We start from the raw sequence: 17028 nt of genomic DNA, 5'->3' as shown, positions 1-17028 counted from the left end.
AGAAATATATTGTATTGGATATCGATGATACATAGCAGATACATATCTTGCAAATAGCGTTCCGCCTATATACGGTGTCATTTACTTTGTAGTTTCTGACTTTCTGTCTTATCGGTCCCTGTTTATCTTGTGCAGGAAACTTTATTAATAAATTTTGCCGTTAAAAAAAAATATCTTACAAATATTGAAATTATTTTTCAACTTTTTAAAAAATGTATCAAATACTTATGAGTTACTTTGCAAATATCTAATTTATCATAGGAGATATTAATGGGTATGGTATATTAAGGGTTACTTTACGAAAATTGAATTGATACTTAGCCTATACATACCTTACAAATACTGAAATAATTTTTCAACTTTTTAGAAAATTTATCAAATACTTATAAGAGTTACTTCACGAATATATATCCTAGAAAATATTAAGGGTATGGTATAAAATATGCAAGACAAGGTTGATAGAGTCCTCTCTTGATGAATCAAATATTAAATTTCTTTTATGATGTTTTGTTGATATCCTAACATAGAGATTAATTACAATATATTATGACTTAGAAGAAAGTTGTATGTTTTATGTTTTGATCACATGTATTTTTGTTTTGTTGTAAATTATGATAAAGATTATATTAATGAATTTTTTTTAAGATATTAATGAAGAATTATAAATGCATCTTCTTCTAAAAGTACTTTACATGTATATAATTTTAATAATATTTTTTTTATTGTATCTAGACTTTATTGTGTCCTAAATTTCAAAACTTTTATTTATTTATGTAGGTGTACCGGTCCGTATCGCATCACATTTGAAATGTTTTATTTGTATAACAACTTTTTAGATAACCATAAATTTATGAAGAAAAGTAGATATTAATACGGAAATCAAATCAATAAAGAGAGAAAGTAAAAATATAATATAAGTATGAGAAAAGAAATATTGTCACAAAAGTTATCACAAAATGATCATAGAAATATCATTTTTCATATCTCTATATCTTGTCTTCATAACATCACATACACCTTCTCCAATTTTGTGTTCTCATTTCGGTTTGTGTTCTCAATTTAGATGCCCCACCAACATAAACAACCTACATTTGAAAATAAGACCATAATGAGCACATAATATAGAATATTTCTACTAACCCTAATCATACACATTTATATTATTTTACACATAGGACCCAATAGTCAATAGATCATGACGTAACAACCAATGAATGAGTAGAAGCTTATGTTTATCATGAACCTTACTATATCAAATAAAAACCTTTGATTAAAATGTTAATTAATTGATGTATTTGCTCGCACGTCCATAATAAACTAGCTACATTGCCAATCTGTCACCATGGCGGCTCATATTAAACAACAATCTCAATCCTCTCTTAATCTCTCTCAATCTCACTCTCCTCTCCTCAACACCACCACCACCACCACTCCGGCCACCCCTCTCTTCGTCTTCCGGCGAGCCCAATTTTCTTATCACCATTTCCTACACTAATTAAGCACTTCAAAGAGGAAAATCAAGTTTTTTTTTCTTCCATAAGCAATCATGTACAAACGTAGATTCAACACTAAACCACTGTATGTTGCTGACCGAGATGAGCCCGAGCCTGAGCTCAAGCTCGAGCCCATCTCAGAAGCGGGGCCTGCTTCTCCCTCTTCTTGTGAAGACACTAAAATTGAAGAACCATCACCCAAGAAAAGGTATGAGTTTTTTTTCTTTTAAATTTTTTCCATTTTTATGGATTTCGTTCAAATATAACTGACGCAGTTGTAAAATGGTTATTAATGCAACTGTTATCAATAATAATTTCTCCTTTTCTAATTTAAACAAAATGAATTTTTCATTTTTTATTTGGTTTGTGAATTGGGAAGTTAAAGTAGTTAACCGTTGAAGAATTTATTTTATGATACACATATAGGAGGGAGATGAAGAAGAGGGTGGTGACTATACCAATTGCTGACGTGGAAGGATCTAAGAGTAGAGGAGAGACATATCCACCGTCGGATTCGTGGGCTTGGAGAAAGTACGGTCAAAAGCCCATCAAAGGCTCCCCTTATCCAAGGTACTATAATTTCTAACTGCTTCCTCTACACTATAGTTCATAAACATCATCTTAATTAATTGGTTATCTTTTATAATTATTATGTTTAAGCTAGATAAATCATGCACATAAGTTTAAGGCATCTAGATGGAAATTTAATTGGAATGAAGAATGATAAATATAGTTTTGGAATATTTGGAATATGAACTAATGAAATTATAGATGTTTGGTTTGGAAATGCATGGCAAAATTGTGTGAAGGATAGTTGGCGTCACCTCCTTCAAGCGTAGGGAAGTAGGTTGAGGGTGGCTGTGCTAAAATGCGCATTATGATTTATGGATTATGGATTGTGCCATTGTGGTGTGGTGGTGGTTAGAAACTTTGGTTATTGTGATATATCTCACGCGAGCTCTAAACCACGTTGGTTTCACGCATTGATAATATACTAATAATTGAAAGAGAATATTAAAATCTTGATTTGTGTATCTTGTCTTTACGAACATAATTTAGTTGGTAGAAATATTGTGATATAGTCATGTGAACTCAGTTGGTAGAACAATGCATTATTATATGTAGGGGTTGGGGTTCGAACCCCGGACATTCCACTTATTCACCTTATAAAGTGAATTCTAGCCACTAGACTATCTGACAAAAAAAAAGAAATATTTTGATATATAAAGATTGAGGTTTGGATTTCAGATTATCCTTGTATTCATCTTATGAGATGAATATTTAACCACTAAATTATTTGATGAAAAAAACAATTTTGTTGTGATTTTTTTTTGAAAGAATTTTTTTGTGAGTCTTGTAGTTTATCTTATTTTACATGCACATTTCAATGATTTGCATAGTAAAGTTACAAGTCCAATCGAGTTTATAATTATATTTTAGAGTATTGTTAATTTGTGTTCTAAAAGCATATGTTAAAGAATCCAGTGGCGGAGTCCTTCATGAGTCGTGGTCCACCTGAAAAAAATTAAAAAATTAACGATTATAGGTTTATTTTGCGAGATTTTAAACATTTTCGATGCGGTTTTAGTGTTCTTCGTATCTATATCTCCAGTAATTGGTGTAGTGCCCCACGTACAAAATTAAAAATCATAGGTCTATTTTACGAGTTTTTAAACAATTTTTCAACGGTTTGGGTTTCCGGAGGTTCTAAAAGTGACATGTGATTTTTGTCATGCTTATACTTGGTTGGGTAGCAGAGGTTTATATACCTTATAATATTTTGGGTTTCAAATCTCTTTTATATTGTCTTGTCAACTGAAAATTTCTCCAGTTAACAGTTGTATTATAAATAAAACCGTAATTTATAGTAGTAGTAAACTATGTAATTTTTTTTTTTAAATACCCGAGCTTTTTACTCAAACTTTTAATGGCCCACCCAAACTAATTTTTCTAGCTCCGCCACCGAAAGAATCTAAATGTAACAATTTTTATAAAACAAAATTTTGACTTTAAAGAAATTGAATATATAATTTTAAAGACAAAATTTATATATGAATTCTTTAATCTGTGTTATTAAGGTAAATGTAAGTATTTACCTATGTTTTATTAGCTTGAGCTGGATAAACAAATTTATGTTGTGGATTATGCATATGATGTGGCCAGAATAAGAGCCTATGAGATGTGCATGTATGTTTTTTATGCAAGATTTGATTTTAGTTTTACCAATGGGGAATTAGTCACTTTAGTCCTTGAATAGGAAAGGAGTTGTTACTTTAGTCCTTGAATGCAGATAAATTGCAAAATAGTCCCAGAATGTAGACTCTGTTAGTCAATTTAATCCCTGAATGCAGACTCCGTTAATCAATTTAGTCCCTGAATGTAGACTCCGTTAGTCACTTTAGTCCCTGAAATTGACCAACCGAGTCTACATTCAGGAACTGTTTTACAATTTCTCTGCATTCAGAGACTAAAGTGACTAATCCTTTCCTGTTCATGGACTAAAGTGACTAATTCCCATTTTACCAATACAACTACTACATGTAAGAACTTGTATGTTTTTTAAAATAAAAAACCTAGATGTACTTTTGCTAACGTGCATAATTAATCAATCAAGTTATGACATCTATATTTTGGATAAGCAAGTTTATGACAACTTTGCTTCTAGACAAAAATAGAAATAAAGATATGACACATCAGACACGTGGCAGTGCCATATAGACAGTCAAATGTCATGTTATATTTACTAATAGAATAATTTAACGGAAGAGGTAAATTGATTAACGTTATGCAATTTCAGAAGGGCAATCAAAGTTTTGTTAATAACATAAGGGTAATTGACGAAACTTACAATTTCGGATGGACAATTGCGTATTTACACTAAAGATAGGTTTTCGCCTTTCACAATTTGCTTGCGTCTTAATTTTGTTTCTAACAAAAATTAATATATAAATTAATCTCTGATATTTTTATACAGAAACAAATTGATTTATACGTTAATTTCAACTTATTATAATAAAGATATTAATTTATCCCCACACAAAAATGTTAAAGACTAGAGTACAATTTTAAATTTTTTGTCAATGACTTAATTGAATTGTGAGAAAATTATAAAAAATCAAATTGAGTCTTTAGTCATAAAAGTAGTGTATTGCTGACAACATACTCACATTTTCTAATCTTAATTTTTAAGCTATTTAATTTTATCCTAAAACTTCGGTAATTTAGAAAATCAAGTTTGTTTTTATTTTACTCATGTCATTAGTGGCAAATGCATACAAAATTACTTCTATTGTTAATGAATTGTGTTATTTAAAAACAAAATTTGAGACATCATATATGACATCATGTATTTCCACTTTTTATTTTTTGGAAACTACGAACTAATGCCCTCAAACATTAGTTAAAAAAAATGGCTAAAATATGATATTGGTCCCTGCAAAATGGGTCAGTTTTGGTTTTAGTCCCTGCAAATTTTTTTTATAGTTTTTGGTCCCTGCAAAAATAGGCAGTTTTGGTTTTAGTCCTTGCAAATTTTTTTTTTATAGTTTTTGGTCCCTGCAAAAATTTTTGTTTTTGAAAATAGTCCCTGACCCCAATTATGTGATGATTTGTCACTTTTGTGCATATGTGGCATATGTGTTTACTTAATAAAAAGAATATTATTTTTTATAATTTATATAACAATAATTATTTTTTAATTAAAAAATAATAATAAAACAGATACAATAATTATTTTTTAATTTATAAAAGTGACAAATCATCACATAACTGGGGTCAGGGACTATTTCCAAAAACAAAATTTTTTGCAGGGACCAAAAACTATAAAAAAATTGCAGGGACTAAAACCAAAACTGGCCTATTTTTGCAGGGACCAAAAACTATAAAAAAAAATTTGCAGGGACTAAAACCAAAACTGACCTATTTTGCAGGGACCAATACCATATTTTAGCCTAAAAAAATCAATATAAAAATATTGTATTAAATAATATAAAAAAATTGTATGTTCAACTTTTTAAAAGTTGATTATTCGTTATTTTCAATAAAAAATTTATACTTTTAACTTTATTAACTCTAACCCTTATATACAAAGTTTGAAACACATGAAACAAATAAAAGACACGGCCTGTGGTGTCCACTTTTGATGTTAAAACATCATAATCATTGTTTCTTCTAACTACGGGCACAAAATGTGCTTAGGATTATTCTCTTTTCAACAAATTATTTATTTTTATTAAAAAACATGGAAAAATAATATGTGAAGGAGTATGAGCATTGGTACTATATGAATAAATGTTAACATTGCTTGGATTTTTGTTCGTACATATTTCTTGGAATTTTGTAATAATGTCTACTTTTTAAAATTAACAGTGTGAATCTATGCATCCTTCATCTTGTGGTCATCCAATCATATCTTAATTAGGGTTTTTACCTTGTTATACCATTCTTTAAAATATTCTCATAAAAAAACTATCCTGAAAACATCTCAATAAATATCTTTATCGGAAAATGTATTTCATTTGTCCTTAATTGTAAGCACTCTTTAAAAAGAAATGTTCTTAAATAGTATGCACTTATAAAGATTGCTAGATGTAAAATTGAGATGTTTTATCAAAATTGAAAGAAAAAAAATCTATATGTTTTCTACTATAGTTAAACTCTTTAAATTATGATTGAAATGGAACATTTAAAGAGTTGAGTGATAGTGATATCGAGAATTTGAAATTTCTCGTCAAGATAAAAAGCTAATAATATCAACAAAAAATATTCCCTCAGAAGAAAAATACTCACATTTTTTTTTAAGGTTAAGATAAGACAAAGCTAAAAACAAAAACAAAAATATCAAGTATATGGTGATGTACGCGCTTAAGATGCGGCATGATCCATAGATGTGTCACTTTCCCTTCTTGTCTTGGATTATCATCCCAATCAACATCACTAACATTTTTTAAACAATTTCAATTCAAATTTTCTCCTCATATTGTACAATTTTAAATTAACTAATCATTTAATTAACGAATTTGAATCTGATAATGCAGGGGATACTACCGATGTAGTAGTTCAAAAGGTTGTCCCGCAAGAAAACAAGTCGAAAGAAGCCGTGTGGACCCCACAAACCTCCTCGTAACCTACGCCCATGAACACAACCACTCCCTCCCTCTCCCAAAATCTCATCATTCTTCCACCACCGCCGTCACCGCCACCGTCACAGCTGCCGTCGACGCTCCTTCTCCCGGCGAGTCTCCGGCTGCCACTCCTCAGCCGGAAGATCGGCCCGTTTTCGCCACTCATCCCGACTTTGACCTCACCGGCGATCACAACGCTGTGTTTGGGTGGTTCGACGATGTTGTATCCACCGGAGTTCTCGTAAGTCCAATATGTGGCGGAGTAGAGGATGTGACGTTGACGATGCGAGAGGAGGATGAGCCGTTGTTTGCCGATCTCGGAGAGTTGCCAGAGTGTTCAACGGTTTTTCGACAGAGAAATATTCCAAGTGTGTTTCAGTACAGCGGTATTACTGGATAACATAAGTATCATGCGAAAATATCAGCATTATCAGTTGAGTTAGGTCAATTCGACTTTTTTTCTTGTGTGTCTAACCTTGCATTGTGATTATAATATTCACGGCCTGAAAATCGTGCGGTATTAAAAAAGGTTGAATTATTAGAAAGATAGAATTGAATAAGTTTATGTTACAGATCATGGTTTAATTTTTTAATAATAATCTTGCTTTGTACATTTGAATAAATAATTAATTATTAGCAGGCTACAGTTCTGTATTATTGATCAATCCAATAGTTTTCTTGTTTTGTACATTAATACATTTGAATCCATCACATGCATCGCATTAACTGAAAGTCTACTATTATTGTTTTGAGATTCTTTTTCTCCAGCAACAAACAAGGATCTAATAATAGAATTTCAATTTAATTATTGTAGTAAGTTGGATTAACTTTTTTATAATAAGGATTATGCAATTTCATTCAAAATCAAGTGGGAAATACAATATGGTAGATGATAAAATAAAAATAATGGAAAGGCAAATGTTAACATGTGCCCCAAGGGCATATGTTAAGGAATTTAAAATAGAAATAATTATCTTAAAAGTTGTGCATTCAACTTTATTCAACTTTTTAAAGTCAAAGTTTTGTTCTTTTCTATGAAATATTTCTAGTTTTGGATTCCTTAACTTGTGCCCTAAGGGCACAAGATAACAAGACCCTAATGGAAATTAGTTGCAAATGATGGTATGAAGAAGCAATGTCACATGCAAATTAGTTGGTTCAAAGATAAATACCAAAGCTATTTGGAGAACTTGAAAGAGTGCCAAATGCAGTGTAGCACAAATAAATAACCAAGAAGAATGTAAGTTATAGTGAAACAAAGAGATAGTTTTTCATAATTTATAGTTAGTTCACAATTGATTTTACTAAACACTCTAAATTCAATCTATTAACTTATTCTTATACGTATTATTAGATAGTATATCCACTATCAGTTGATTTATCCATCATCCGGTACTTTTCATCAAACAAAGCAAAAAGGATACATTTGAAAGAACTTATTTAAATTTATCTCATAGCATAAATACTTTTACAAATATATTAAAACAAGTATGAAGAAAAAAACATTAGCATATATCTATGACTATAAATAAGTTGTTTTCAATTTATTTTGAAAAGCTACTCGAGACAACTTTACAGAAACAAGTTTATGCAAAGCTTAGATGGAATTAACAGTTTGCATTTTCTATTTGTAGAAGAAATTTACATGCAAACTTTCATATAATTTGTTTTTATTGATTAAATATTAATCCATTTGTTTACCTTAGAATAATCCCCAGCAGCGAAGCTAGCAGAAAATTTACGCAGGGGCCGACTATAAACAAAAAATAAAATATTTTAAAACCAACATATAAAATTAAGGATAAAATATTTTTTTAGTCCTATAAATTATATTTTTTTAGGCTTAGCCCTTTAACAAAATTTATTCAATTTTTGTCTCGATTTTTTAAAAACTTTCAAAAAAAAAAGTGTTTTTAGTCTTGGATTTAATCTCTATAACAAAAATTAATGACTAAAATTAAAGAAAATCTTAGAAAATACATTAAAAATCGCAACTGTTGTAGAGACTAAAAACAAAATAATCTGAAAATTAGCCAATGCATAAAAATTAACTTAGAGTAGCAACAAATGATAAAAATTGATAATAGCTATTTAAAAAAGTTGGATAAAATGCGTTTGAAGAAGACAATTTTATCCATAATTGATTGTTTATAAAATAGAATGATAATGTTTTCTCCAATGTAAACAATTAGATTATTTGCAAGAAACTCATTGCCCATTTAATATGTTTATACTATTGTCTAAATAATTTTAATTGTTAAAAAAGTTTTCTATAGTTGTTATTGGGACTGGAAATACCAAATCATTACAAATAAATCTATCAATGTAGTAATTTTTTACTTTCTTATTTATGTTAATTTTCGACAACTAAACTTGTTTGGGGTAGTTCAATATTTATTATTTGGGGTAGCTGAATATAAATACATATCAATTAATTCAAGAATGTTATATTTTTTGGGGTAGCCAAGGCCACCCCTTGTACATGAAGGGCTACGCCCCTGATAATCCCTCCTGGTGTTTTTGAATAAAGATAAATCTAATAATTTAGTCACAAGCTTAGATTTATCTTTATTCAAAAACACCTGGAGGGATTATCCTAAGGTAAACAAATGGATTAATATTTAATCAATAAAAACAACTTATATAAATGTTTGCATGTAAATTTCTTTTTTTTTTTTGGCATAATATAACATATGCATGTAAATTTCTTCTACAAATAGAAAAGGCAAATTGTTAATTCCATCTTAAAATTATTAGTTTTAAAACTTGGTTTTCACTTGTGGCCCAAACAAACTTGTTTAAATGCTAATAATTTTTTTTTCTTGTCAAAAAAAAAATGCTAATAATTTTAAACAAAGTTTATTTGTATAAATATTTATACATTATTTTATTAATTTCATACAGTTCGACAAATAATCTGTTAGCTAAGCCAATGATTTATTGATTCCAGTACCTCGACCAAGATTTTTTCTTTTTTCTTTTTCAAAAATAACTTAACCAAGATAATCAGGTTTGTTGCAATAACTAGAACATGTATAGGGTCTTAACAATATAACAAAACTAAACATAAGGGTTTCAAATCTTTGATTCTAAACAATGACATTCAAATTGTTATTTGCTGCACCATTACTGGAGCATAGCAAATATTAAAATCCTGCAAATAAAACTTGACCTGTATGAATTTGGGTAGTCCTATTTGTTTAAGTACAACTTTAAAAATACCGCTATAAGAAAAACAAATCCTGCAAATGATGCTTTAAACATTATCCAAAACCATATGTAAGACTAGCCTTATGCTACAAGTTGAAATCCCAGTTCGAGTGCAGACATTTACAAGATGACACAGGCTATCGAACCAACTGACATACATGAAGCACCTAGTTCGAGCAGCATCCAAATCTCTTCAAAACTGAAGAATCCTCTTTCACGTTTATTGTCTGTCCTACAGACGGGACAGACGAGGAACCGCCACCTTCGCCTGCTTCAACTGCTTTCTTGCTCACTATGCGGTATATCTGAGAAAGAACCTCAGTGAATGCATTTTCTACATTGGTTGCTTCCAAAGCAGAAGTCTCCATGAAGTAGAGAGACTCCCTCTCTGCAAAAGACTTTCCATCTTCTGTTGGGACAGCAACAAGGTGTCGGAGATCAGACTTATTTCCAATAAGCATGACCACAATATTAGGGTCTGTGTGATCTCGCAGCTCTTTCAACCACCTGGCAGCATTCTCAAATGTAGCACGCCGGGTGACATCGTAGACAAGTAAAGCACCGACAGCTCCTCGGTAGTAAGCACTAGTGATGGCACGGTACCTATTACAGAAGCACACAGTTCAAGTGAGTAGCAGGCACAGAAATAAAGAATTTCTCCACCCATTGTTAACGGCATAACTAATCTCTTTCTAGTACTTTGCAACAAAAATGCACGGACCAACTCAGTTTATTCAAATAAAATCAATAACAAAAAATTGAGGAATTCTAATAAGTAATAACTAACAAGAGAGACTAGGCTGCTTCAAAACTAGAACCACTACCGCAGAATATATTGAGTAGATGTGATAGAATACCATCATCAGATGATATGGCAAGCTAGCAATAACTATCTTTTGACTTTTCCTTCATTCTATATCTTTAAGTAATAGCCTGTTAGGATATAGAATAAAGGGGATTGGAGTAGCTCAGAGCAGTTGGTTAGATAAAGCATTATCTTGTAAAAATAGGAGGATGCAAGCATAGAGGGGGTCCATTGAGTATACTAAACATTTAGTGAATAGCAGTGGCTCTGTTGTAGTAGGGGAAATACTTGGATGAGAGATCTCTGTCCTATTCTCTCTCTGTCTCTCTCCCATATTCTTTCAATGTTTCTTTTCAAATGTAGAGAGCACCTATCTCTATTCTGATTTTCCCCTATTTATACAAATGATTCCTTACCATCTAACTAATTGTCCCAACTGCATGACAGTTTCTACATCCTAACAGTCACAATATATCTAGTTAGTGTATCAGGGAGATAGGATTTTTTGGATAAAATTATGGGCATATACAAAATAATGGACGATACATATGAGACAAGTAATCGGCTGCACCCTACATCCCCTACTATCTCTGCCATATGAACAACTTACAGACCACCTGGCAGTGTTGTCAAACATGAATCGCTGAAAATGGCGGTTGTTAAAATTCCGCTATGCCATAGTGCCATAGCTGCTATTTGACTACACTTTGTACTAAATCGCGTATTGCGAAACAATAGCAGCTTCTTAAAAACCCAATACACCATCGCGCTATAGCGTCACTATTTTACAACACTGTCACTTATGTAATAAACATAAGTTCGTCAGAATTACATAGATAGTAAAGATAACTGGATAAGGTTTGGAAAATGCAAATGTATATTCAGAGCGAATTGTGCAGTTGTTCGCAGAGTGAATATGATGCTATGACTTATGACATAAATTCCTTTGATACAAGTTCAGTTCTTGATGGTTGCATGTATATGTATGCTAAACACGAGATAAAAATCTAAAAGTTGAGAAAAGCCATAATACAAATTGCAGCTAGGACTGTAAACACCAGAACTTCCAACTAGTAATATGGGAGAACCTTGGGGAAGGACGGGAAGAAAGAGATTAGTTGCTGGAAGAATTTGAGAAACAATTTGTTAAAAGCTCATAATCTGCAATGAGCTTGAGCTAACAAATATCAAAGGGAATTGGAGTCTCAGATTGGGTATAGGGTTTTTCAAAATTGTAGCCATATAATTGCATTCCTTGATCAAAAAGCCTATTGAGAAACCCAGCCCACATTTTTACAGACCTTACAAGGTGTTGGAAAGGATTGACAAAGTTGCATCAACATTGGAATTGCATTAAAATGGCAAAATTCACCTGTCTTACTCATCTCCTTAGTGAAGAAAGTAGTGGCAGCTAAGCAGCAGGCACAGCCACTTCCCCCCATGCTATCAAATGAATACAAGTTGCAGGTCCAGCCAGAATACATCTCAGTACTAGATTATTGGCCAACTGGCTGTACCTCCTTGATTGTGAAAACAAGCGGGATACTGCTACTAGTTTTAAAGGCGCCTTTATTTCCACCTTGGGGACAAGGAAGCTCTTTTGGGAGGGGGGTATTAATAATTGACAAATAAAGGGAAAGGTAAGGGAAATGAAAAGGTTAATGGCCTCTGAAGTAGTTTGGGGTGGGAGAACTACAGTACTAAACTCCTAATACATAAAAAGCAGTCTAACTTTTGGTCAAAAAAAATGCAGTCTAACTTTTGGTCAAAAAAATGTAGTCTAACTGCCTATTATTACATTCTACTGTACATTTTCCTACATTTGGTGTTGCACCCACCCACATTGGGACAGGATTGGAACTAGGGTTCTTCAATAAAATTTCATATTCCTAATCTAAACCAACTCAATGACAGACCAATATGGCTGCGAAACTATCTTCTTCTACGATTTCTATTTTTTAAGTGATTTCTGCAATTCATTGCAACTAGGTTTAGCAGCTCCATACCTACCTCTATCCTTTATATATGTGGAACCCTATGAAGCACTTAGAAACACATGAACATTGGACACGACATTGACACTAACACATTGATATCAGTAATAATTTTAAAAATGAATTAATTGAATGTAATCACATGTGACAGTGTCATGTTTTTATCAGACATCGGCACATGTCGGACACCATGCATGCCTTTGATCATAAGTGTTGGTGCTGCAAAGATGGGAAGTGTAGATATCTAGTGTAGAAGAATAAACAATAAACAAGTAATCAGCAGCATGCCAACCATATACGCACTATGTAGTATTAACAATTAAGCCTGAGTTCACCAAGGTTACATGCAAGGTGGTTAAAATTGAGATTTTACGCAGAATCGGAAAGGGGAGGTAAAATCGTAAAACATAAAATCGTAACACGAATTGTATGATTATACAAAATTCATAAAACTCGTATATTCATAAAAATTTATATACGTGCATATAATATATACAAGCTAAAGAAAACATTAAATCACACTTCAAGTACTTGTAGAAATAAATTAAAATTTATAAGCATAAGTAATTAAATAAATAAAGTCATACTAGATTAGAACTCAACTTCATAAGTCTCAAACAAAATAACTAACTAGTAAAGAAACAGCAAGAACATCTAATCCTACAGAACAAAAATAGAGAGTGACACACAAGAGATACATATGAGGCACAGTTAGAGAAAAGTCATGAGGTAGAAGCAGAGAAAAGGTCGCCCATGAGTTGCTTGTGTTTTAAAATAAAAATAGAAATTTTTTTGTTGATTAAAAAAAAGAGGCTTTGTCAACAAAAAAAAAAAAATGAAGAGGCAGGTGTTTTTAACCCCTATAAATCTTATTTTTTAGACCGCAAATATAACTGGGTTTTATGACCCACTAATAGGAAAAGGGTTGTTTCCACAACCCGCGGACAGAAAAATGGGTTTATGTAAGCCTAGCATGCATGGCCGTTGTCGCAACGCCCACCCAGAAATCGCAGATCATACAGATAACCAATCTGCAATTAACCAGTGGGATTCCACCCGATTTCACCAAAACCTGATTGTGTGTGGAGCAAGTCCTCCATGGGCACAACCTCAAATCAATATTATTTGGGCACACTCACATTAAATCAACAAAATCAAACAAAAATCATTTAGTCACATCAATTGACATCATTTAATTTTATTCTCTTTTATTTTAGTTTTTTAGTTTTGTGTGTGTGCCCAAATATTTTTATTTGGGCTTGTGCCCAAGTAAGTATTTCTCTTGTGTGTGTACTCTTAATCGCTGAGGTAAGTATAAACATTGAATCATGTGTGTTTATGATCAAACACACTATTTTGCCTACCATGGTTACATGGATTAATAAAGATAAGATTTCCAAAGAGTGATGGATGTTCAGGGCCAGTAGGGTTGTTGTAACTTGTACATGATTAAAACCTTATTAAGAAATAGAATTACTAATTTATTATCAAGGACAATCATGATTTTCCAATAGTTTTCTAACCATTTCAGGAGGTTGATAATGGTTAGGCTCAAAATACTTATATATAGTAAAAAAAATGTACAGAAATAAAGCAATTGATGCTTTACAGATAACTCAAACGTGATCATGAGATCAGAGACCACCAGTGTCATCAACACAATATATAACAAGTCATGCATGTACATGGACCATGGTCATAAAGGAAGTCAACAATTACTTATCTGCAGCCTTTTGCTGTCCCGGAATATTTACAAGAGAAACTAAAATGATGTTTCAATCTAATGAGAGGAGTACTTGAAGGTTGAAACTTGAAAACATTGTTGTCAAACGTGAGATCGCACAAAATAACAGTTTGTTCGAATTCCACTATGCTACAGTGCCTTAGCAACACCACAGCTACAATTTAACAAGACTTTGTACTAAACAGCATATTAGAATAAGATCATTTTTTTCAAATTCCCTATAATATACCGCCATAGTGCCACTATTTGACAACACCACTTGAAATTGATTTAAACACCAATAAATTATCATGTGTACACATCTTGATCATAATTTTGCAAAATCTTATCCCCAATGTCAAGTCTATAGAAAACTTTGAAGTTCACAAATCCATAATATAGCTAAAACACTTGGATTTTGAAATAACATTATATAATGTGATTAATAAATTTAAGGATTTAATTCATATACACTGTCGGACTCAGCTCCCCTGCAGTCAAGATTTCTCGTATTAGAGGGTAGTTGATTGATAGATTGTGCGGTCCAGATTTAAGTTCGGTATTTTGAATTCTAAAATTTAAATTTTAATATGCATTTTTTCAGACCTACGGTCACCAATGTCCCAAATGCGTGAATACAGAATTCTCGGAATAATGTAGGGAATCCGAATTCTACACTGCCAGTGTAAAAGATTAGACTTTCAATATCTCATAGCCGTCAAATCATAGAAAAAAATTTACTTTAATCATAATTAATTGTTATCTTTTGACCGCGTAACAAAATTAAACTAAATTTAAACAATCAATCAGGATACCAAAGGAGTGTTAAGCATATCAAACCCTAGAAACTACGTATCTACTAACTTACAAACATTTTTTCTATTTGAATAAAACAATCAATCACCAAATAAGAACAAATCAATAAGGGTTCTTAGAAACAATCAGAACCAAAAAATTGAAATTAAAGAAAAGGTGGAGGAAAAAAAGAGACCTTTCCTGACCAGCAGTATCCCAAATCTGAGCCTTAATGACTTTAGCATCAACAGTCAAACTCTTGGTAGCGAATTCAACACCAATAGTGGATTTAGATTCCAAATTGAACTCGTTTCTAGTGAATCTAGAAAGCAAGTTGGATTTACCAACACCTGAATCACCGATTAGAACTAGTTTGAAAAGGTAATCGTATTCATCGTCTGCTCTGTATCCAGCCATGGTTGAAGAAGTGTAGTAGAGTTTGTTTGAACTATTGGATTTGATTTGATGTAACGGGAGGAAAGGAATGAAGGAGGGAATTTCGGTGAATTGGAATTGGAGTTTTTGAGAAAAGGAATAAAACAAGAAAATGCGTTGTTCCGGAAATGGAGCAACCTGGATTGTGCGGAATCGTGTAGATAGCCACACTTTTCTCCTTTTTCGACCTGTAAGCCTCGACTAAACAATCATGAATTTTAATTAGAAGATTACGCGGATTAAAATAAAAGTGATTTTGACATAAAATAATTTATAGATTATATTTTATAGATTTTATGAAAAATCAGAATTTATTGTGCGTTTGTTTACGGTAATAAAAATCACTTTTTTAAACAAATAATCTAGAGTCCGTTTGTTATAGCTTTTTCAAGAAAAAAAATCACTTATTTTTAAAAAATAATCACTTTTAAGAGTATTGTATCTGTTTGTTACAGATTTAAAAAAAAAAATCAGAATCTAAAAATAATCTAAAAACAGCTTCAAATGAGAAGCTGTTAGAAGCAGCTTAAAATAAAATAGATCTTTTTTAGAGGAGAGAGAAAAAAAAATCCCAGCCACCACAAAAAAAAAAATCAAAATGAAAATGAATTTGGAAAGGACACGTGAGATCTGTATTTGTGAATTTTAGGGTTACACATTTCCCCTCCAACTTCCTCCTCCTCCTCCTCCTCCTCCTCCTCCTCCTCCTCCTCCTCCTCCTCCTCCTCTCTCTCTCTCTCTCTCTCTCTCTCTCTCTCTCTCTCTCTCTCTCTCTCTCTCTCTCTCTCTCTCACACACACACATCTTTTGTTCCATGTCCAGACCATTTGCGTCTTTCCTTCGGTTGCTGGATTAATCAATTACTCGAATAAGGTTTTAACAATTTTGTGCGAATAATGAAGTGGATAGAAGATGGTTCGCATAAAAGGTTGGCGGGAAGGGAGGTTCTGGTTCAAGACAAGATGCGATTAACAAACAGATTCCCGGAAAGTATGTCTCAAAGCAAGTTAATTTTTGTTTGGTTATGATTTGTTTGTTTATTGTAAAGTTCTTATTTATGGTCTCAAAATGGTTGGTGTCTATATTGAATAGAGTATTAATGCATGTGTCCATTTTTTAATCAAAATCGTAATTTATTTGTGGTAGGATTGTTGAGAACCACTCATTGAAGATAAGGTTCCATCACAAAGGTTATTTTATTTTTGATATATAAGAAAGGGGAAATTTACGAATTTAGGGGTGAATGAGACATAGATGAGATTAATCTAGTTGATTTGGACAAGCCTTTCAGAGAAATAGGTGTGAAGGGGGAGTATAAGTTGTGGTATGTTAGTCCAAGGGCACAGTTGAAAGATGGACTTAGGTTACTAAAGAATGATAAACATACCATTAGATTCATAAATGAGTTTAAGGGTGAGGCAACAACTAATTTTTATGTAGAAATTATAAG

At 32.0% G+C, this 17028-nt stretch overlaps 2 protein-coding genes across 2 annotated transcripts; one reads left to right on the top strand and one right to left on the bottom strand.

The window, feature by feature from the left end:
- Window positions 1–1342: 1342 nt before the first annotated feature.
- On the top strand, window positions 1343–7281 carry LOC146950054 (putative WRKY transcription factor 69). The gene is made up of 3 exons (XM_085746025.1): window positions 1343–1701; window positions 1920–2063; window positions 6530–7281. The coding sequence occupies exons 1-3, from the start codon at window positions 1547–1549 to the stop codon at window positions 7014–7016; spliced, it is 786 nt and encodes a 261-aa protein (XP_085602151.1). The 5' UTR covers window positions 1343–1546; the 3' UTR covers window positions 7017–7281.
- Window positions 7282–9668: 2387 nt separating this feature from the next.
- Window positions 9669–15791, bottom strand: LOC146950053 (ras-related protein Rab11D). Its single transcript, XM_085746024.1, has 2 exons — window positions 15340–15791; window positions 9669–10429 (listed from the first exon to the last, which is right to left on the bottom strand). Exons 1-2 carry the CDS (start codon window positions 15558–15560, stop codon window positions 9994–9996), a joined length of 657 nt encoding a protein of 218 aa, XP_085602150.1. The 5' UTR covers window positions 15561–15791; the 3' UTR covers window positions 9669–9993.
- Between the last annotated feature and the right edge of the window lie 1237 nt (window positions 15792–17028).

This window comes from Medicago sativa, chromosome 2 (assembly GCF_051527215.1).
Source record: "Medicago sativa cultivar Bolivia chromosome 2, Bolivia_mono, whole genome shotgun sequence".
In the NCBI taxonomy this organism is placed as follows: domain Eukaryota; kingdom Viridiplantae; phylum Streptophyta; class Magnoliopsida; order Fabales; family Fabaceae; genus Medicago; species Medicago sativa.
The sequence above is the reverse complement of the archived record's forward strand: the minus strand, read 5'-3'. Positions and strand labels throughout refer to the sequence as shown.

What these genes read in the sequence shown, in the direction of transcription:
- LOC146950054 (XM_085746025.1), top strand. Translation starts at nt 1,547, where the DNA reads ATGTACAAACGTAGATTCAACACTAAACCACTGTATGTTGCTGACCGA. An exon ending in GAACCATCACCCAAGAAAAG is followed by an intron (nt 1,702 to 1,919) that starts GTATGAGTTTTT and finishes ATACACATATAG; the next exon opens with GAGGGAGATGAAGAAGAGGG. An exon ending in AAAGGCTCCCCTTATCCAAG is followed by an intron (nt 2,064 to 6,529) that starts GTACTATAATTT and finishes CTGATAATGCAG; the next exon opens with GGGATACTACCGATGTAGTA.
- LOC146950053 (XM_085746024.1), bottom strand. Translation starts at nt 15,560, where the DNA reads ATGGCTGGATACAGAGCAGACGATGAATACGATTACCTTTTCAAACTA. An exon ending in GATACTGCTGGTCAGGAAAG is followed by an intron (nt 10,430 to 15,339) that starts GTCTCTTTTTTT and finishes CTTCTGTAATAG; the next exon opens with GTACCGTGCCATCACTAGTG.